This window comes from Gambusia affinis, linkage group LG02 (assembly GCF_019740435.1).
Source record: "Gambusia affinis linkage group LG02, SWU_Gaff_1.0, whole genome shotgun sequence".
Lineage (NCBI taxonomy): Eukaryota > Metazoa > Chordata > Actinopteri > Cyprinodontiformes > Poeciliidae > Gambusia > Gambusia affinis.
In genome coordinates, this window is record NC_057869.1 from 10650312 (window position 1) to 10673890 (window position 23579).

At 36.3% G+C, this 23579-nt stretch overlaps 2 protein-coding genes across 2 annotated transcripts; one reads left to right on the forward strand and one right to left on the reverse strand.

Annotated features, from left to right (window-relative positions):
- Positions 1-208: 208 nt before the first annotated feature.
- Positions 209-14420, reverse strand: slc7a9 (solute carrier family 7 member 9). Its single transcript, XM_044140573.1, has 13 exons — positions 14285-14420; positions 12837-12943; positions 9713-9860; positions 8023-8265; positions 7670-7795; positions 7458-7557; positions 6727-6771; positions 6426-6549; positions 6116-6219; positions 5873-5969; positions 5539-5688; positions 4471-4645; positions 209-4310 (listed from the first exon to the last, which is right to left on the reverse strand). The coding sequence occupies exons 2-13, from the start codon at positions 12939-12941 to the stop codon at positions 4249-4251; spliced, it is 1479 nt and encodes a 492-aa protein (XP_043996508.1). The 5' UTR covers positions 12942-12943; positions 14285-14420; the 3' UTR covers positions 209-4248.
- Positions 14421-16225: 1805 nt separating this feature from the next.
- On the forward strand, positions 16226-21049 carry nudt19 (nudix (nucleoside diphosphate linked moiety X)-type motif 19). Its single transcript, XM_044140586.1, has 3 exons — positions 16226-17109; positions 18586-18793; positions 19988-21049. Exons 1-3 carry the CDS (start codon positions 16351-16353, stop codon positions 20200-20202), a joined length of 1182 nt encoding a protein of 393 aa, XP_043996521.1. The 5' UTR covers positions 16226-16350; the 3' UTR covers positions 20203-21049.
- Positions 21050-23579: the final 2530 nt, after the last annotated feature.

The window sequence follows — 23579 nt, forward strand, 5'->3', positions numbered from 1 at the left end:
CTGCAGCAGCAACGTGCCTTAATTTTGGCCCGTCACATTTTGCACCTTACAATGTTTTTATATATTTGTATAAAAGAAGAATCTCCCGCCATAAGAACCCCTCAGAAATGGTAAACATGGTAAAAACAAATAACACCTGCCATCAATTTCTTTCTCGATGAATAAAATAAAACAAACACAACAGGAAGTGGTGACCATTTTAATAAAGCAGAATAACATGGAAGTCAGTAAGTAAACTAAGAAATTCAAGTCCCAAACCTAAAAAAACAGCTAAAATCCTCACCCCAATGGTCTGGTGCAGCTTGGAGGGTAGGAGTATTATTTTATAAAATATGTAAACAATCAGAACAATCACAGGTTTCATTTGTAGCATAGGTTCATTAGGGATGCATTATAATGCAGTTTTTGGAAAGGTCGCTGAATGATTGCGAGCCTCTAATCCAAATGCTAATTTAGTAACCAAATGCAAAAGTGCAGTAATGTCATGATAATGACATGCAGATTAGAGCTCATCAGAACTGCTAACCATTAATGAAGCGATATTTGAGCGTATTGTATGCGTCGGTCTGAGTATGTGGCCATGCCGTCAGTGCTGCATGCATATCTACATAATGTGTGCATAAAGAGTGCTCATCCGCAGCAGAATATTTACCATATTAATGTTCAATCAGTCTGCCACTGTAGCAACGCACAGTTTGATTAGGACAGACCAAGTTAGCAATTAACACATGGAAATAACTCCCTGTGATTATAGCTGAACAAACTTTGAGAACCATTGCTCTTTTTTTAAAAAAAAAAAAGCTTGAAAACTTAGATTTTCACTTTGAGAAGCTGGGGGTGCAGAAGTAAAGAATTAGTGTTAGCATGTCAGCACTATGTGCCTAATGCATGTGAGTCAACTGTGATCAAACATCAGGATCTATTTTAATTCAGAACTCAGTATTTAGAAAATGTCTCCTATTTAATGACAGAAATACAACATTAGGGCATTAGTGAAAACCAGAATTCACAGTAAAAACAGCAGTGGAAAGGAGTCACATTTTTAAGCTATACATCCTGGATGTATGCTAAGATATATAGCTAAGCTATACATCTTAGCTTAGCTATACATCTGCTAAACTAAGATGTATAGTCATAATTCTTTCATACTTTTCTCATAAGTGAAAGTTGTGACTCACTCTATGATGAAGGGGAATGCAACTTGTTGGGTGTTTTCTCATCCTGTGGCCCCAGTGTACTTAAAAGACTAAGACACAAAGATAAAGGTTCCATTCACATTCATTTACTATTTACAGCGCAATGTCTACCTCCAGATGTAAACAGGGAAGATTCAGGGTGCGATTTGAACAAGTTTACAGTCAATCACAGATGCAAACAACACAAACCACATGATCACATTCAAATCTGAGGGATATTTAGACTCACTAATTGACCCAAAATGGAGGAGGACACGTCAGTTTTCACCTCAGTTTTTACTGAGGTGAAAACTGCAGAGATTTGAATGCAAAGAATAAAATGGTGTATAACTAAACAGAAAAAAGATGGTGAGGTTTGTTGAGCTTCCATTCAATAACAATACAATAACATCTTGTGAGTTTATCTGTTACAAGATGAATGACTGGGCCAGAAGAGTTAATTTGTTTTAGTACCCATGAAAGTCAAGTAATTAAAACAGATTTTACTGGAACTGCATATTTCTCTGATTCAAAGTTGACTACGAAGTCATAACATGTCAACAAAGATTTGCACGTGCTTATTCTGTTGGCTGACGTGTCTGACAATGTCAAAGCTATAAATCCCAATTCATTTACAGCTCATCTATTTAGTAGGCATTAATTTATGACTTGGAACTGAGAAGTAAACTACTTCATCAGCACATCCAACACCAGCCACAGCAGCAGCACCGCAAATGATGCCTCATTTTGTCAAGTGCACTTTGCTGTTTGTGAAGATATTGCTCACATACCAAACAGAACCGCAATTCAAATTGGCTCGTTGGGTGAGGGTTACTGGTGAGAAATTATTCTGTTTTTACAACAAATAAGGTCCTTGACTGCTCGTGTAACGCAATACAGCACTAAACATTCACACTGAAAAGGAGGGAGAGAAGGTTTGGATCCCCTAACAAGCATCAACAGCCCTTGAAGAGCCAGTTCATTATAAATTCTTGCCCCCCTCCCTCTTTTAGTTGTTACTAAAATGAAAAATGTTATTTCTTACAGCCTCGGTTTGAAAATCCATAAAAGAATGACGAAACAGAATGTAACTGCTCAACTTTAAATGATGAAAAACATTTTCAAATGCAACCTTAAATTTGTCAAACTGAAATATGCAATATTATGTTACTGTACAGACTTGCAACCTGAATCATAAGCAAGACTACACCAGTTCATCTCTGAACTGTGAAAACTTAAATCGATTCTGCTTTCCACACAAAACCACCACAAAGCCTAAAAAATACGAGCCTACACAAACAGCATGTCGCTCCTGCTGGCAGCTACAATCTTACTAGTCAAAAGCTGTGATTGTCAAAAGCTTTGACAATCACTGCCTTTGACTAGTAAGATCCTAGCACTGGTTTTGGAAAACCCTCCAGGTTAAACTTGAACATTTTTACCTGTGAGTTTGTGTCTGAATGCCACTAGAGGGCAATAAAGGAGCAATCAATTATCCAGAGGAGTCTGGGATCAATTATCTTTGTTTATCTGCCTGTCACCAAGTGATGCCCAACTATAAATGTCATCATGTGCAACTAATGTCATATTAAAACACTGCAATAATTAAAAATAAATATACAACTAAATTAAAACAGCAGATGTAGTTTTTAATTTTTATGTCTTCTGTAGAAAACGCAGGAAAACCAGTAATCCATGTAAATCTCTCTATATGTTTAGTGCTGACGTTATATACACATGAAAATAAACTGACAACTAAAACCACCGTTCTGACTAAGTAGTATGTCTGATATATTAGTACTACACTGACACCTGGTGGACAACCTGCTCTTACCTGAAAATATGACGACAAATGCCTCATCATACTTGCATCACAATCTACAGTAATTTAGCTAAATGTGTTATCATTTTAAATATTTTTGTTAAGGGAAAATCAGGTGACAAGACCTTGCAAAAATATACAGACCCCTGGATCTTTTCACATAATGTCAACAGCTACAAAGTTTAATTTATTTTATTGGAATTTGCAGTGACAATTTTTCTTCTTACTATTCATTGAACAATTTAAATAAACACACTTGTTCACACTTCCTCCAGTGAAATAAGACTCACAGTTTTCCTATATATATAACTGGCAATCAACTGATTTATTTCAATCGATTAGACATTTGTGAAGTTTTAAAAAAGTAGCAGCTTAAAAGTAATATCATTGGATTTTTGTGTTTGAAAAGATTAAAACTTTAATAAACAGCGAGTAGCACAACACTCTCAGTCTAGAGACAATATAACTTAACATTAAAGAAAGTTTTACAAAATGCACCTTTAAAGATAAAATTTGATAATTCAATTTAAACTGGCAAATAAGAGAAAAAGAACCTCCTGCAGCAATGATGCTGAAGCCCTCATGTGCCTCATTTCTAAATGCATTTTAACAAAATTAAATCGTATCCCTTTATGGAAATGTGACTCCGCAAGAATTTAGCAGCTGTTTTTCATTCTGGTTTTGAATTCAGGTAGCAAATGTTTAATGCAAGTGATGTTTACTTCTGCACATAAATAAAAAAAAATTCTATCCTAAAATCTATCACACAGAGAGAGATATGTCGGTGTGAAGCATAAAGACCCTTTCTGAACTACGCCTGATATTTTCAGGCTGTCCTGTTTCACAAGTTCATGAACAACAAAGCAGTCAATTTTTATTAGAAAACTGGCAATAAGTATGTTTTTTCTGCATCAGTGCAAAGTTGCAGAATCAAAATGTGTGGCGAGAAACCGTGGTGGAAGCATACTCTTCCACTGTTCAATGCAGCACAACCATGACTTATGGCTACAACACTCTACTCATCTGTTTCTATCAGCCCTAACCTTCTATTATGACATGCGATGATATCTTCATAAATTATTAAAAATCATGATTGTTTCAATTCATTCTCCCTAACATAGGGATAGCTTTTCAAACAGAATATGTTCTTGTTTTTGGACAGTGATCATATACGAGCACCAGATCTTCTCCTGATAAAGTCCAAAATCCAGCAGGAGATCTCAAGAATTCAGCTGAACAGGTTGTCCCTTCCTATTCAGTTTTCTCTGGTGGAACTACCTCCATTAGCAGCTGGAGATACAAGGTGATGGGCCCTGTGGAGAGAAGAAGATCAAGTGTAATATCAGCTAAACATCACTAAACATTTCTATCTGCCTGGTGTCAGCTTTAGCTAATGAGATTTCTGCCATTAATGTCTATATACAGGTGAATTGAATCTGCTGGATATTCTGTTGGCTGAGAGAGGAACCATACTCATGATTTTGCGTGTCCAGTTTGCCTTCTTGTAGACCAATGGGAAGTAAAGGATGAGTCCACTGAAGATGAAGATGGTGCAGTAAAGGTACTCCCACTCAGGCTTATCGATAATTGGGGCCAAGACAAGGTAGCAGGACACCAGGGTTACGATGCCAGCTATGACCATTGGCACCTTTAGTATGTAGCAAAAACAGAGGTTATTTTAACTTAAACAATATAACACCCACTTTCCATATACACACAACCACACACACATACAGTATATCTCACTTATCTGGTGTGTTCCTTTATGATGATGCTTATTCTCAGTAGCATCATGAAGACAACAAATATCTGATCCGTCCAAAATCCAATTGTTTTATTCAAAGATTAAATTACAATCAGTCTGACTAATTTACTTATTAGATGCCTTCTGAAGACAATTGATTGAAGCAGATTTTATTTAAGGATACAAGAATAAAGGGTGCTGGTTAAATTCACACACATGTTCCACTTTTTCTTTATTTCGAAAACATTTAAAAACTATGTATCCTTTTCCTTTCTTAATTATTTTATGCTTTAGATTGGTCAACACTTAAGAATCTCAATAACATCTGGTGTCAAAGCTTTGTAACATAAAGTTGTGGAGAAGTTGCAGATGCAGAGATTCCCAGTTAAGGTGGGAGATCTCTGCATCTGTCGTCCCCAAAACATTGTCCTTTATGGAAAAATACCAATACCAATATTGAAACAAAATCATAAGTCAGTTACTTACCCTATACATAGTTGTGAAAAGAACAGCAAAACAAGTGAAATAAACTATTTGATTTATAGAGAAAATCCTTGAACACATCATCAGCACCATGATAAATGGTGGTAGCCACATAATGTTGAGGCCATAATTTTCATCAAAGACTGGTCGGAGGTGATATCAGGTTGACTAAAATGCATTGAAATGTGTGTCAAAATTGGAAAACATCTATTGCATTAATACTTTTGGTTGACACTTTTTATCACTCGACACTTTTAAGTGTTTGTAAACCAAAACACACTTAAATCTGTTGAAAGCTTTTCGGAAAGCCTCACCTTCACAGGCCTGTCGAGATCTTTCCGGGTGAAACGCATAACAATTAGAGCCAGAGTTGTCAGACCATAGAAGGCCCACTGAGCAAAACTGAAGTAGTTTATCAGAGTATTGATGTCTGCAGGAATAATGTAGAATATTGCCAAAATTCCCTAGAATATAAAGCAAGAAAATAGTAAAATTACTTGTTGATTTAAATAACAAAGTGAGCAAAGTCTTTGCAAAAAAGATTTTTAGCTATTTTGAGTTTACAGGTCAACATTAAAAATTAAGTATGGTGATCCTGTGAGACCATGTTCAACACGAGAACTCAGACAATAAATATTTTAGACTTACATTAAATAAGAGAGCAGGTAAAGGAGTGTAGCGTTTCAAACTAATATAGGATAAGATTTTCACCATGTGACCCTCTCGACCAGCTACATAGGACAGTCTGAGGGAGAAAAAAATTTTATGTGAGCTGGTAATAAATAATACAGTTGACATTGTTTTACTTTTCACTCCACGTATAAAAATTACTTTGCTAAGCATAGGATATGTACAATCAGAAACAAAATTAAATGAGTGTGTTTGTTTTACCTGCCAGCAGTGAAGCAGCTTCCATTTGCAGAACCGAATGTTGAGAAGGCCACAAACAGAGGAACTATCCACGCCACAGGGTAAAGGACTCTGTCCCCAAAGGTCTATGGAGACAGAAAAAATGTCCCTCAGGAGTTAATCTGAGGATCTAAAAGGGGGCGATATCAAACATTCTGTGTTTGAAATGGTCATTAGCTCATTTTAGAAAGCTCTCATTAAAGCCTTTTAATATGTATGCCATGCTGATAAGTCATACAAGTTTTTTTTTTCAAGTTGTGCTGCTCTTTGGTTTATGGGTAATTGTCCTTACCACTGCAACAGCTGAAGACGACAGCAGTTCAGAGGGCGTCATAACAGTAAAGTAAGCTATGTTGACAAACACATAGCACACAGTCACCAAAGGGATTCCAATGATGATGGCCAGAGGCAAATTTCTGCAGTAAATTGAGAGGGAAGAAATATTAGTAGGGACTTTACACTGGCCAATATTCAAATTTCTTAAGATCTTGATTCATGCACAAAAGTATATTTACCAGTTTCCGAAATAAATATAGTGCAAACATTTTACTAGCAATTTCTTGAGCAAAAGATCATGAAGATAAATATTTTACCTGTATGGGTTTTTTAGCTCCTCAGTGATGAAATTCAGTTGATTCCTGGCAAAATATTTGGAAAAAATAAGTTTTAATTACTGAGTAAAAAAAATAATATATTTGATTCACTGACAACCTGATTAACTAATAAAATTGCATATATTTATTGTTAAGAGATTATTATCAACAGCATCTTCAATGCATAGTTCTCATGTAACGTCACACTTCCAGGAACTTCCAGGAACTTGACAGCCATCTTGGAAGGTATCCATAACTAACTGATGTACCGTTCTCTTGCAAATTAGTAAAGACTGTCAATATGCTTTCTTTTTGTTGGTCTATACTTTGCGTTGTTCTTGCCTACCAAGATGGCGATCACTTCCGGTGCAGACAGGTGGGAATTGCGTACATACAAAATGGATTTCTGAACAACCTCAGTTTCTGAAAAGGTTAATAGGTTCTAAGTTAATGGCATAACTAATGTCGAAGCCTTCCTCAATTTTACAAAGCTATCCCTTCTTTATTAGATAACTATTTCCAGAGAGATTTGGGTGTATTTTTTGACTCTTTAGGCTGTCTCACTATCTGAGTTATCCCTTTATCCTCTAAGGAGCTAAATAAAAGACCTGGTAGAGAAATATTCACAGGCTAAAAGTGGAAGTCACCATGTGAAAAATCCTAATCATCACTGTTATCATCATCATCAAGAAACCAAATCTGCTGCAAAGTAGAAAAATGTCAATTATTACCATCCATCATAAGCCCAAAGTCCGTTATAAAAAGCAAGTCCAATTGCTCCAAAAGACGTGGATGAGCCTTCAAATGCATTTGACATGTTCTCTGTTTTTCCTGCATTCAAAAATATGAAACATAAAACTGAGATTTCATAGCGACTTCATCAAATGAGAAGTACTTTCAGTTAAACTGAAATGAGAAGAGTAATCAGAGTAGAAGGGCCGACCTTGAGCCATCAGAACGATGCCAGCCACCACAATGATGACGATGATAATAAGTTTGGCCCCAGTAAAAAAGTTCTGCACATAGCTTGCTAGTTTGACACTCAAACAGTTGACACCAGTGATTATGACTGTAAAGAAACAAAGAAACAAGAAAAAAAATCAATGACAAAAAATAACATTTATCTTCATAAGCAGCATCATTAGAAGATGAGTTGCTATTTTATCTATTTTGAGCATATTTTGGTTACACTTCACATGGACATCGAAACAGGTTAATTAAATATGGATGAAATTATCTGTGATATCAACAAGAACCAAATTTTTTGTTCCGTCTTTTTTTGTTTGTGTTACTTACTTATTGCAGCTGCAGATAGGCATTTAATAACCACGAGAGGAGGGGTGCAGTCAGGGTAAAAAGGAGCAGAGGCATATTCTGCAAAGCTAAGAGTGATGATGGCAAATGAAGAAGGTTTCAGCACCATAACAGTGGTCCAAGAGTAAAGGTAGGCAATAATGGATCCAAAGGCCTCCATTAAATAGGAATACTCTGCCCCTGATTTGGTGATCATAGTACCAAGTTCAGCATAGCAAAGGGCTCCTGAGTGGCCAAACCCAAAAAAGACAAAAAGAAAGAAAAGTCTTGTAAAACACAATAATAAAAATGTAACTTGAAAAAGACTGTTAATGTTTTTTGTTTAGAGAAATCATTATCAAAATTAAAATTGATCAATAACTTCAGTTTCATTTGGCAAAGAAGCCACATTTCTCTTTGTTAGTGATGATTATCCAGCTGCTTTCCCATTTTTCTTATGTTGCACACATACACATTAACATTTACCACCCTGACAGTGAAGGACAAAGTTCTGGGCTTTATTCTGGAAGTTTGTACTGAAGACTTGTAATTTTCCATGAAGGATTAGATTTTATAATTGTCATAAAACAATCACAAGTAAAAAATAGTGTTGTTAAAAAATAAAACCAAATGACTCTGTAGTTTAACTGATGTATAATTATATAATTTTATGTCAGGGTTATATGCTGCTGCACCTCAAAAGCAACAGAACTGCAAAACATTGCATTTATAAAAACATAAAAAGTTAAGTAGCACTGCAAAACTTTATTAAATGTTTTACCAAGCTTCCCTTTGGAATTGCCATATTTAACCATGAGGTTTTTAAAATGAAATGATCAAAAAGATAAAGTAAGATGGCTCGATTTTAAAAGCTAAATATTTAATGACACGAACTGGACTTTGTGCAGGAAAAAGACCATACGGTTTCTTTGCATGTTAAGATGACGGACTTCACATGTCCTGAATAACTGTAAAGACATAAAAATGGGTTCTATATGCCCTCATCTAAAAATATTTAATATGTAATAGAAAAGTACTCAGTTTTCTTGGCGACATCTTCAGCTCCAATCAGAAAGTTTAAGACTCTTTTTTTTTTTTTTTTTTTTCAAAAATGGTAGAAAATAAGCAGGTTTGCAAGCAAGAGATTGAGGAAATGTGGAGGTATAATGCAACTTTTGTGTCCCATAATAGTAGTAAAATCTCTTTAAGTACGTTATTAGTGGTTTATGATTTTATGATTTCTTTTGATCAAAAAGAGTGTCGCTTGCCAAACCAAGGGGTCAAGAAGAGTCCACAAAGCCTCTGGCTTTAATAGGCTTGGTCAAGGTCAGTGCTTGAGCATTTCTGGCTCCATAACTCTGCTACAAAGTAATAAATTGTTATCAGTCGTTATCACATTTTTGGTGAGGAAAACAGTGACTGTAACACCCCAGCCTCGTCCTAAAATGCATTTTCTAACCGAATCCTTTCAACTCTGAGTAGTTGTGGCTCGTCTGAGACACGCTGAGGAATAAAACAATGTTTTATACACCGACTCTGCAAAGTTTGTACGACCTTCTTAAACAGTTTTTGAGACTTAGAAATTGAGGTTGTGATAAATCATTTCTAATCCTTTTCAATCATTGTTGTGGCATGCATATAGTGCATGTAACCAAAAAAAAAAAAACTGTTAGGAAAAACACAATGCTCTCACCCATAGTGGCTAATACTCCACAGGCAGTCCAGATGAGGAGACAGGGACCCACAGCTCCTGAGTACAGTAACACTGATTTAGGAGAAATGAAGATCCCTGAGCCAATCATTGTTCCCACAATCAGGGAAATGCCACTCATCAAACCAATCTGTTCAAACACAAAGGGGAAAAAAAGTCAGTCACTCAGAGGCTTTTTTCAGCAATTTAGTTTAAATACATAGCCTGATTCTTTGGAAACTGCAGTGTTTGTATGTTCCACTTCATGACTTTCTTTAAGTATTTAAACAGATCATCATATTGTTGTTCCACAGTAAACATGTGAAATGCCTCCTGACTGATCTACACCAATAATTTGAATTATCGCATTATGATAAAGTGTCATCAAGATCAGAACAACTGATCATGTTTTCCAGAGTGTCACTGCATTGCCTGAACTCTATACCAAAGACAAAGAGACCTCACCTTTGAAAAGTACTTGTGAGGTCAGACACTGCTGATGGACAAAAAGGACCTGGCTCACAGTCTCTACTCTAAAAGCGTTTCTCAACTGGCAAGACTCACTCTAACCAGTTCATGTCTGGTTCGGTTCAACCTCAGTAATGAGTGTCTTCATTACAAGCTGCTCTTCACTATGTGGGCATGAATATGGGAATGTGGACAGCTGGTAAGCAGCAGAATCTCTGTTGATACTCAACAAAGGAGAACCTTTAGGTTGTGGTTATGATTCATTTTGTCCTATAAAAATTAAGTGCTGGACCAAATATAATGGTAAAATTTTGATCAGCTGATTATCATCATCATCATCATCATCATCATCATCATCATCATCATCATCATCATCATCATCATCATCATCATCATCATCATCTTTATTAAAGACACAAGTATATATTATTTCATTATACATATAAATATATCTATATTCTGCCACTTTGTTTTTTTTAAACATGCAACCTTTTGGATTTAGGTAATTCAGTCAGAAGATGTAAACCAATATTTACACATGAACTTTACCTAAAGAAATTCCAAACAAAAAATAAAATGACATCACACCAAACATAACCTTTTATGCAGTTCTGGTGTTTTACACCGTTGGCAAAAACTGTAGCTCCAACAGAACGCTGCCAAGAACCACAATGTTTCTCCTCTTCATTGCTGCCTGTTCTTCAAAGAGACCTGCAGCTTGTGAGGCTGTGAGATCACGGTCACCGTGCTCCAACAGTTAACCTATTAACCTATGTGTTCCTGACTGCTCAAGATTAAAGTTGTGATTGTTCCTCCACACTGAGCAGCTCTCTGACAGCAGATGGCGTGTTTGCCTGTCCACTGCTAAACTATCTGAGAAATGTTGTTTGGAGTTTCCAGTGATGTAAATCACGGACCAATCAGCGAATGCAGTCTGCTGTCAATCAATTCCCCTCCATGAAATACACAGCTTGGCGCTGCTGGTGCTACCCCTGAAGTTGTTAGTGTGCAGCTGGTGTGCTGTCATGCTGGAACAACAAGTGCCCATGCCCAGAACATTGGAATTATGATATTGTCCAAAATGTTTTGGTATGATTAAAAATTCTATCCTAGCTCTGCACCAAATTTTACACTTGACTCAGGTGTGACTCAAGTACCTTTTTTGTGGCATCTGCCAAACACAGATTAATATTGAATTGTCTGAGACAGGCAAAACTCATCTCTTCAAGCAACACATGTACTTTTCTCCACTGCATCCAATTCTTTGAATTGCACTTGGTAATATAAAGTTTGAAAACAGCTGTTCAGCCATAGAAACCCACTTCAAAAACTCTTTACTTGAGTTGGTCTCAAGGTCACATAACGTTTGAAGGTATGTATGGATTCTGCAGACGGTTAAGCAACCTCTATGCACTATGTCCCACCTCTGAGAAGTGAATTGGCCCACCGGCTGACTGTGGGATATTTAGTTTCAAGGTCACTTCACAACTGGACTTATTGCAAGGGTGACATCCTATCATGGTATTTAGGCCGATCTGCTGAGAGTGGCCTATTTTTTCTGAAATTTCTCTAAAGTCAGTCTGCATGACTAGATGCTGAACTCTATACATCCACCACCACCTATCCCCAAAGCAACAAAGTGTCTCATTGACATTTGCATAAGAAGAGAAGTAAAACCATCAGGTGTCAGTCTAAAGTCAGTAATAAAATTCTGATTTATTTCACATTGGCAATAAAGTTTGTGAAAGCTTATACATGTCCTCATACATTTTTTCCCTAACATCCTACAATAACATACTAAACAGCTACCTGCTTCTCTCTTTATGCCAGTGGTTCAGTTTGACCTGCAGATTACAGGGACTATTAAATCAAGCACGATTTCTTGCCTGTTCCTTATCTGTAAAAACCTGTTATCCTTCCAGTTATCATATCATATCAGTGTTGCATGCAACTGCAGTGACTATGAGTGAAAATACAGTTGAGGTTTATAAAGATAATATGGGGGCTATTTGACAATCCCAGAGGTTTGATTGCAAGTATAATAGTAGTGATTTTGTTTTTGTTTTTTGTGAGTCTTTTCATTTTTCAAAAAAGATTTCTTTTCACTTTTTGCTGTCATGAAGAGGGTTTTAAAAAGTATACATTGTGCTTTGTTCAAATGTAGGTAGACTTCTGAATGTCAGCCACAAGAGCTGAGTCATCGTGTTGGACCCAAAACGGGGAAATAGTTATACACAAGCTCAGTTGCCTTTATCTTTGTGTACTTTAACTCTTTCTGTATGTTACTTTCTGGTGAAGAAAGTTTGGTTTGTAATATACCAGGAAGTTATGTTTTTAGAACATTCCTCTTAGTTGGACGTTGTTGATATATCAGCTCCTCTGCATATATTCTTTTCCAACAACATGCACTACATTCAAACAATAATTTTCCCAAAATTTATCTCAGGACTGTGAGAATTTAGAGAGCCTGGAGCTGATGGTTGCGGGGTTAATTTGCGGAGACACTTGCTGTAGCACTGCCTGGTACACAGTTCTTGCTTCCTCCCCCCCCCCCCCCCCATCCCCCTTTAATGCAGAAAGGTACATATGATGGGATTCTATGGTGTGAACATTTATTCAGTCTTTTTCTCAGTCTTTTTCTGCTTAAACCAATACTCACATCTTGTTGAAGCACTGTTGCTTTTTCTGGTCTCTTTTTCTCCAAGGGGCCATCATTGTCTGTGGGGCCATTTTCTGAAGCTTTGCTGATGCTGCCTCTTTCCATTTCTGTGAAAACACACACAAACGGCTTAAAGACTGCAAAGACTGACATTAGGTCAGACTAAATCATTCAGTTTGTGTCAGTTATGCTACAGTAAATGCCAGCATGGTGATAAATTTGGATTTTTTTAGGTAGTTTTTATATTATTCTGGAAGTCAGCACATAGGTTAGTGATCTAGTCTGACTTAAAACTGGAAAGGTTTTGTCTGATTTAATGAAAGAGTGTGAAATAAATAGATTTGTGTGTTCGGAGGTTAATATCACTTTCAACTTTAACAGCAGTCATGTTGACAATTGGTCAACTAGTGTACATGTTTGTTGTCACTTGAGTCACAAACCAAGATAAGGTTTAGAAGAAATTATGTTCCCTCAAATCCAGTAAACTCTTTTTATTGACTAACAAGCATTAATAAAACTAACAATAAAACCAACAAACACATGCAAAAAATAGAAGGAAAACGACGTCTTTTTTCATCTAAATTCTGTTTATTTTTAAGGAAAAGTACCAACTCAAAGAGAAAGCTTTTTAATTTTAGCTGTTAGTTAGTTATTCTTTGATAGTTTTGTCTTCAATTCTTTTCCTATAAAAAGAAGCTGGAATGCAACATTTTAGCTTCTTGATGCGTCATTCCATGTCTTCTAAAGGTGCTGCAGTTTACATTTCTGAGTTGCTTTTGTTGTGTTTTGTTTTATCCAGCAATTTGCTTTTGAATATTGGTGGTAAAGTTGTACACAGGCAGTCAGATTGGAATGAGGTCACAACATTTATGATTGAGTGTGTTAAAACCCTAACATGAAGAGTTAGAACCAGATACACACAAAGGTGTGTTTGTCTTTCTTTTCTAGGTGAGTTGGGAATGTGTTAAACAATATGATTTTGCTGCTGTGTAATGCAGTTAGGTTATATGCAGGGTAAAAAAGGAATAAAAAGTCTTGAAGAACAAAGTAGCATATTTAGAATATATATAATTAAATCATCAATATGACATTTCAATTTGAAATAAGTTGTCTAGATTTTTTAATTACAGAAATGATTAACTTCTAGATATAAAATAAACATTTGCACATTAGAAATGACTAAAATAAAAAATCTATATATTTTATTTTAATTGGGCTACTTAAAAACTGTGATTATTCACGTTTTTAAAACCAGATTGAGTCACAAACTTTGGAAGAGCCAAAGGGTACATTTACATGTTGACTTATCCCACCGTCCAAGATAATGTGTGACCCAACAGTGTGTTAATACATAATCAAACAAGTATTCTACAGGTAAATAAGTAGGAAAAGAAAACATTCCATTTCGGATGTCCTATCTGATAAATCATGTTAAGTGTTTCACTTACTTGTGATTTGAAACCTTGTTAGTTAGAGTCCATAAATGTCCAGCACAGCTTCTTCAAAAACCTGGGGCCAGTGATGAGACGAAAGAGATGATGCTTAGCCAAGTTAGAAGAAGAACAGCAGGAAAGTCTGACCTGGGAGAAAACCTGAGGCTCCATGAGTCTGAGCACACTCCCCTGGGGGAGGTTCCTAAATCTGATTGGCCATCCTGGGAAGCCATGAGCTGAAAGAGGGAATGGTTCACAACCACAGCAGAAACACATGAGTTATAGAAATGCACTGGTAAGAGCTTAAATTAAAGCATCCAAAGGCAGGCGAAAGAGAAATCTGGGTAAAGTCAGCTGTTTTGAGCAATGGTTCATCCATATACCTTACAACAGAATGCTGTGGAGAAAAAAAATGTTTAAAAAGAGAAGAAAATAACTGTAATTTTCTGAATAAATGGATATTAATCCTACAGAAACTCCATGCATGCATTGTAATTTAACTATATGTTGCGGTAGCTCTGCCTGACAGAGCTCATGTTCTGCTACATGGAACTACAACTTCAAGTTAGAACATTTTTCTTTTTTACTCACAAAACCTTAAAAAACTTCCTTCCATTTCAGCTTAAATAACCAGACCTCTTCACAATGCCTCTTTGATAAAGACATATGATACCACTGAAGTTGTGTGCTTGCACATTTGTGTGTGTGTCTGTTGTATTCCCTTTCCATGCTGGCCAGGTTTTGCAGTTTTTTTTTCTTTTACTACTTAGAGCCCCATGGTAGTCAGAGAATTTGACCCTGCAATACCATAATTATTTCTTTACTGAGCTGTTTTGTTTTTTCTCAAGGCAGCTCATTACATCTCCTTGACTTAAGATTTGTCTGGCTTTTTCTTCACCCAAACAGTTCATTGTACATGAGAGACATAGAAAATAACATAATAGTACAGTTCACTCAAACCCAGTTGGAAAAGGTTTAGTCTGCCTGCATTCTACTCTCAATACAATAAATGTTTTTAATCTTTCCACGGAATTGGCAAACTTGTTTGTTTTTTTTTTTTGCCTGCTTTTTTGCATAAGGATTGTAAGAGAATTTGAACAGTTGCCTCACAGGCAACAGTAATCTTCTAGAACAAGAACACACTGACATATAAACTCAGTAACCCCGTGAAGAACCAGAACAATATGACCAAATCTCAGACACATTCGGGGAGGCTGAGAATCAGACTGCTTTTGTTCTCAGCAGCAAAATACTGTCTTGTATTTAAGATTTTTTTCCCCACTGCAAAATGTATTCATTCTTGAAATCTAATCTAATGGTTAGATTTGTAATCTAATCACTTAGATTAGAAAGTAAAAGGCCACTTTCTAATCTAAATGAATGTGAACTTTCACTTAGATTAGACCACACATGCTAAAATTGTTTTGTAATTCATTGAAAAGCGTTTTTTAATTCAATAATTGGTATTTCCAATATGAATGAAAATGATTTTAGAATTTCAATTATTAAGTCATTATTAGGAACTAATTTTAACTAATCCAATTGCATGTTTCTTTGTTTCTTTCTGTCTCTATTTAAATACACTCTCTACACCATGCTACAACCAAGCTGGAACCACACTTGCTTTCCTATCTGTCTTAATTCACTGTGACATATATTTCATGAAGTGTCAACCCTTCCTCAGGAATATATTGACATTGTAGCGTTACACCGTTGCTGATGTCTTCACTGCACATCCATCCAATGCAAGTTTATTATTTCACCACATCCCAAGATACTTTATTGAATTCAGACTTTTACCTATGGGGTACTTGCTATTGAAAAGAAAATATCTAAAGACAGTATATTAAAAAAAAAAAAAAAAAAAAAAAAAAAAAAAAAAAAAAAAATGTCTTGGCGCCCCGTTTTTTAGAAATATTCCTTCAGGTCTATAAGGCCTCCGGCGAATAGGTGGCGATAATACGCACGGCAGAACCCTTTAATTGCGTCATTTCCGTCACATGTAATATAAAGGATCTGACCGAGTGAAGGGTGAAACTTTCAGAGATTGAAAGTCTTTTAAATGTTCTAGTAGCTGGAAGATGAACACCGCTCTGAAGCAGTGGAAGGAGGCGTCCACCCTAATCCTTACCGCAGGACGCAGGCTCGGTGCGGACAGTTTGTCGTCAAGAACTCCGCTGGACGGCAACGGAGCAGCGACACAGTCGCCGCACAGCTCCCAGTTTGATTACGACGTGCTGTTGCTCAAACGAAGCGCTAAAAGCACATTTATGCCCAACGCCTATGTGTTTCCCGGCGGTATGGTGGACTCTTCAGACTTTTCAAGTGATTGGTTAGACGTCTTTAAATCTTTTCTTAATTCCCCTGGTTTTGGTTTAAGGAGCGTTAAGCAGCCCGTGGAGAACAGACCCCCGATTTTTGCCACAAACCGATTAAAACTCGGCTCTCCCATCCCGGGGGAAGTCGCCCTGAGAATTTGTGCCGTTAGAGAGACGTTTGAGGAATCAGGAGTGTTGCTGATTGTGCCTAAAAAGGAAGAGGAGCGTATTTTAAAAAGCTTTCAGGACACACGTTTTAGTCAACATCACACAGAACATAAACTGTGTTGTGATGAACTCTCAAAGTGGAGGGCATTGGTGAACAAGGACCCCTCCAACTTCAAGAGGATGTGCCAGGAGTTGGAGATTTTGCCCAATATCTGGGCTTTACATGAGTGGGCGAACTGGCTGACCCCCACCGCCAAATATGGGAGGACGAGGTTTGACACAGCTTTCTTCGTGTGCTGTTTGCAGGAGATGCCCAGCACGCTGCAAGATGATAAGGAAATTGAGCGCTTTCAGGTAATTTTTGAAATATAAGCAAGTTGGGTTTTGAAAACGTGTCCTATATGCGCCGATCAGCGATTTTATGACCAATTTCCGAATACCAATATTTATTGTATACCCCTCCCCCCCCCCGATTCTGATTTCTGTTTAAATAACTAACGTTGGCAAAAATTGTCTTGTATATTATGGAAAAAAATAAAAATTGAACAGTCATAACTTTTGTTTTTCTTGTCAACTCCACTAATATGGTGGTCAGAAAAAAAAGTGTACACCTGTAGAAACCCATCACATACAAAGTCATGCTTTGGGGAAACTGTACTGGGTTGAATACAGGTCTGTAAAAGAGGCCATGTTTAAATATCAAGAAAGTTAGGTTTCAGTATCTTTTGACGTGACCCTGGTTGTAATAAAATCCTCCTTTGTTCAGTGTAGACAATGTCAATACTGTCTTGAATCATTTCATAAATAACAAAGTTTTTTTCATAGGGGCTCCCTAATTGTATAGTTAAAGTATTTATCTTGGCTGGGCTAAAATTTACAAGTAAGAAGACCACGCCCGCTGGACTTTCAATAAAACGTTAATCTGATGGACAATGTTGGACATTTCCAAAATTTGAAAGAATATCATGCATGAACTTCATAAAAGACAAGGAGAGGAAATTAAGCAGAACTAATGTTTGAACTGCTAACCATTTTAAAAAGACAGCTCACTCCATACCAAAACAAGCCAATATGCTGGAGCTGTCTTACCACAACAGATCACAATCTTCTAGCATCACCACCAGGATTAAGGTAGATAATTATACAGAAGAAATGACCAGAGCTTATTATTATTATTATTAGAACCAGAGTTGATGTCACACTGTGTGTGAAAGAGAGCAGTCAGCATTACACAGCTCTGCAGTTGAACAGAATCTTACAGCTATTTTAGAACAAAGATAAAACGGTTACTGATCTTTTTTCTTTTCTTTTTTTACTTTGTTACTGTTCTATATTTACATGTTTGGTTAGAATTATTGTATATTCCCTGTAGAACAAGTTGTCTGTGACCTTAACTGAGATTTCCAAAAGGCTGCCAACATTTTAAAATTCAGCATGATCCACAAAAGACGGAGTTTGACTGATTAAAATGCTTTGTTGTGCAACAACCTGCATACATTTAGGTTTCTGATATGCGCTAATGTTTAGCTCTATGTTATAGCAGCTTGAATAAACAGGCTGCTAAAATTTACAAACCTCAATAGAACATATTGGTTCAAAACGCTTCTTACAGCATTTTTTTAAACACCTCACTGATGTGTAAAACAACTATGAGTCTTCTTCTTACAGTAACCAAAGGTCAAAAGTAAATGGCTTTAAAAAAATGAAACAACTAAACATCAGTATTTTAATTTCACCCCTTTTCACATCTGACAATGTGGTTTATTTTGTTGTCTCAAACTGCAAAAAAAAAAAAAAAAAAGAATCAACTCTACCTGTTGTGTGTTTCAGTGGTCCACACCCTCAGAGATCCTGCAGAGCTACCAGGCACGGCGACTTTGGATTGCTCCTCCGCAGTTCTACGAGCTCAGCCGGATGTGCTGCTTCCCGCTGCTGAATGACCTCCACAGCTTCGCCCACCAGCGGGCAACAGAAGGCTGCGATCAGTGGATGCCTGTTATCGTCCTTCAAGATCAGCAACACATTTCTCTGCTCCCAGGTGCTTATTATCGGCCATGTCTCTTCTAATGATCGGCCTGACTGATACTTACCGGATAAACAGCTGCCATGATCTCAGCTTGGTTTGTTGGGCTGGAACCTTTGAATACAGCATTATGACTATTGTGTCATCCCTTTTAGAAACCATACGTGTATACAGGCGGTGATTGTAGACACCACAGTATCACCTGTTGATTTAAACCCCTAAATTATCATATTTAGAAGACACTAGGGTAGTGCTTTTTCCTTAGTGGTCTTTTCACACCTTTTTGTGCAAGTGGTAAAACTTTTTAACTTTCAGCCTGGCATTACTTCTGGCATTTCAGCCTCTTAACTGTGTACCAGCCCTACATTAGTTAAATATTTGCCTTACATTAGTTAAGTACCTGCAGCCTTTAATACTACTTTGAGTCGAGCTTCAAATCTCTTCCCCAACAGCCGTTGGACTTTGTGAGCCTGTCTGTGCTTTTCATTTCCAATGCACAACTAAGTGTGTCAAATTAATGCTGATGCATTTGGAGTGATGAGCTCTTAAAATAGGTTTTATTGGCCAGAGGGAACTTGCTGCCCATCTGTCTGCTGGGAAGTAGTTTAGCACAAACTGATATATTGTCTCTTCTGTTTCTCCTTGAGTTGTAGCTTTTAGTTTTGGAGAGTCTGAAAAAGTATGTAGAAGTCCTACAACCTCTCAGTTAGATTAGTGCACACAGGTACTTCTTGAAAAAATGTAATGTCATGGAAAAGTTTACTGTTTTATGTGAAACTGTACTATATAGATTTATTACAGACAGTGGAATATTTATTTCCTCTAATTTTGATGATTATGGTTTACAGGTGATAAAAATGTTTCTCACGTCAGAATTTCTCACAAACATTAAATATTGGAAAGTCATGGTCTATTTCTAATGAATCTATACACAACATGAGTATAACTGCCTGAAATGAATGATACAAATTTTTTGCAAATAAAATTTTATTCAGATTTGAGTCACATTCTTAGGTCTTAATCAATTGAATGGGAATTGCAGATGTGAAAGTTATTACTTGACTGACTCAGCATAATTCCTTTCTGAAATTCTTGTTTGATGCAATAAATTTCACCAATCACCTCGTCAATAATAATTAAATTTATGCTGCCTGTAAATTATTCCTAACAAAATATTAACTTTTCGCATTTATTCCATCTTCTTTCTAGGGGACAGACTTTATCCGGCAGACCCTTCAAAGCTGACCGAGAACGATCACAAAGACTCTCAGTTGGAGGATCCAACAGATAATTCTGATTTGCACCGTATGGTGATGTCAGATCCTTACACTACAACCCTACAGGTCACTGTCAAACCCAAGTATAACCACCTGCTCCCTGTTATGGCGCCAGCCTTGTCACATAATCCAAAAAGTCAACTTTGACCTGCACTGAAACATCTTTTTGTTTGTTTGGTTTTTGTTTGCACACAATTGCAAAAAGACGTTGACATGAAATTTACTGGCAGTATGTCTGCTGCTGAATTCTGATCACTAATAACTGCATCAAGTTCTGTTGGTGTCTGTGTTACTTTAAATTTCTCATATTGAAAAGGAAAAAAAACTAATTGTAATTTGGATAGCTTGCATTTATTTTTATTTTGTATAAAATGGCTACTAATTACCTAAGTTGGTTTTAATTTTAAACAAAAATGCAAAAATGTGAATAAGCACAATTATGTACTGTACAGCAGCACAGTTGCTCTGACTAAAGCAATGCTAGTGAAGTATTCTGTTTGATAAAAGGTATTTTTTATTTTTTGGAACAAAGTTTGTTTTTCTGTGTTGTCTTCAGTGAACTTATTGCCAGGAAGATTTTTTTTCTCTTGACTTCAAAATAAAGGAAAAAAAATAAATGTCTTGGGTTTCTCTTGTATAAAATATTCTGAGGTGAATTATAGCAGTAACATTGTTGTAAAATTAATATTATAATAAATGTTCTTTCACCTTAAGTCTACATCCCAATTTTCTGACTTATTTTATCATGACTAATGCAATTAATAGAGAGATGTAATTTATTTTGAAACAGTCCGGTGCCTTTAAATCTGATTAAGTAGTTCAGTCTGTTTGTGCTTTTAACTGCATATCTTCTCCATTGACAAAAAACTGTTTATTTCTCATTATGGACTCTTTATTTTCATTTTTATATATTTTCAAGTATATTTTGGAACTTTTATTGTAAGATATAAAAAATGGCAATAAATCAAGCACTGCAGATGCTCAGAGACACCAACAAAAGTTGTAAAATATAGTATGCTGTGCTACAGTTACATCACTCCATATGACTACTTTAGTATGCTGCTAAACAGAAGGCAAAGTGTGTCTTGTCACAAGAATAAAAACCATTTAAAACAGGACTTTGAAGGTGAGCATATTGTAAGCATATTGAAAACTAAAGTAATTATGTTTATGTAGTTGTGTTGCCGTGGTGTTTCCCAGTGGGTTGCATTTATCAGTGGTGGAAGTGCTGTGTGTCTCCCGCCTTGCACATTTGGGGGTCTTCCCTTCTCACAGCATCATAATGACAGATGAGAGATAAATAAATCTCATCTGATTCATTCCATTATATATATATATATATAATTTTATATATTAAGATAAAATTACAACTGGGCTAGAACCTTTCACTGATGCTGTCCTGACCTGCTTCTAAATGTTTGAGTTAAACTTGCCAGGACAGCTGCTGCATAGAATATATATATAGGAGTTTCTGTCCTTAATAGTCCTCATATTTTCTGCATCAGTTGTCAGCCATTACGAACGCATAAAATGTAACAGACAGCATTGCTGAGGTAAGACAATCATGATGAAGGAGGACTGAGCTGATGGCATCAAAAAGCCAAAGTTTATACTGTACTTTTCTATTAAGAAACCAGAGTTTATTGTTATTTTGTAAATAAATAAATAAAAGACTTTGCTTGAAGGTCTTCCAGGCTATCTGGAGTATTTTTTCCTTACAATTTTTCAGTCCAGCTCTGAAATTTGGCAGTGATTTTATTGTTGTGCACTATAAAAAACAGAACAAATTAACTAAAGGGAAGAAAGTCATCCATTTTAATATGTGTAATCACTTTAAAGAATAAAATCCTTCTCAAATTGAGAATTTTGACAAAAACATTGAATCTGTTAGAATTGTCTTATTTGTGATCACTTGTTCTAAACTTTCACTGGTCATTAACTTGATGCTAATCATATACCAGATGGCTTGTGTGATAACATTTTGTAAATTGCATGAAGTCTCAGACAAACTCTTTTATTCACACAGTTGTTGACTGGATAAAACTCTGTGAGTTTTTGGAATTCCATGTTAACTTTGTTTTTATTAACATACTCTACTTAGAGCTGAGAACAGGGCACTGTAGCATCTGCAAGGTCTTCTATTACCAGTAGATTTGATGCAATTAGCTACAACAATACACACACATAGACCTCATATAGGTACTTTGACTTCTTTATTTTCTTTTCTTTTCTTTTTACTCTGAGTAGTTTTCTATTTCTGTGCCCTTTATTGCACTGCTACATAAAGGGCCCAGTGCTGTACAACTTAATATGTGGTCAGGAAATAAATGTACACTTTGGCTCATGAAACTAGAGGTGAAACGATTAATCTTAAATCTATTATTTAAATAACTGTCTAATTTGATAATTGATTGATTGTTAACTGGAGTATATAAACTCTTAAAAGGCCTTTTGCTAAAAGACCAACATAGTCAGAGAAATAGTTAGACCAAACTTGTACAAAAATATGCCTACTTTGCATTTAAGATATATATATATATATATATATATATATATATATATATATATATATATATATATATATATATATATATATATATATATAGATCTGAATATAATTCAGATCTAAATATATTAGGATAAACAGGAAATGCAGCATATCTGTATATAAAAAATACACAAACCACACTTTGGGCTTGTTTATATATATATATATATATATATATATATATATATATATATATATATATATATATATATATATATATATATATATATATATATGTATATATATATATATATATATATGTATATATATATATATATATATATATATATATGTATATATATATAATAATTCCCTTCTCACCCACCGCGGGTGGGGTGTGTTATTCCTCTTAGCTCGGGTCATCTACCAGAGGCCTGGGAGCTTGAGGGTTCTGCAGTATCTTGGCTGTGCCTAGGACTGCACATTTCTGGACTGAGATGTCTGATGTTGTTCCTGGGATCTGTTGTAGCCACTGTTCCAGTTTGGGGGTGACTGCCCCGAGGGTCCCGATGACCACAGGCACCACTGTGGTCTTCACCTTCCAGGCCCTCTCCAGTTCCTCCCTTAGGCCCTGGTATTTCTCTAGTTTTTCATGCTCCTTTTTCCTGATGTTGCAGTCACTTGGTATTGCCACATCCACCACAACGGCTTTCCTCTGTTGTTTATCCACCACGACTATGTCTGGTTGGTTCGCCTCACCATTTTGTCTGTCTGGATCTGGAAGTCCCACAGGATCTTAGCTCGGTCATTCTCCACTACCTTCGGGGGTGTTTCCCACTTTGATCTTGGGGGTTCCAGTCCATATTCTGCACAGATGTTTCTGTACACTATGCCTGCCACTTGGTTGTGTCGGTCCAGGTATTCTTTCCCTGCCAGTATCTTGCACCCTGCTGTTATGTGTTGGACTGTCTCAGGGGCCTCCTTGCACAACCTACACCTTGGGTCTTGTCTGGTGTGGTAGATCTGGGCCTCAATT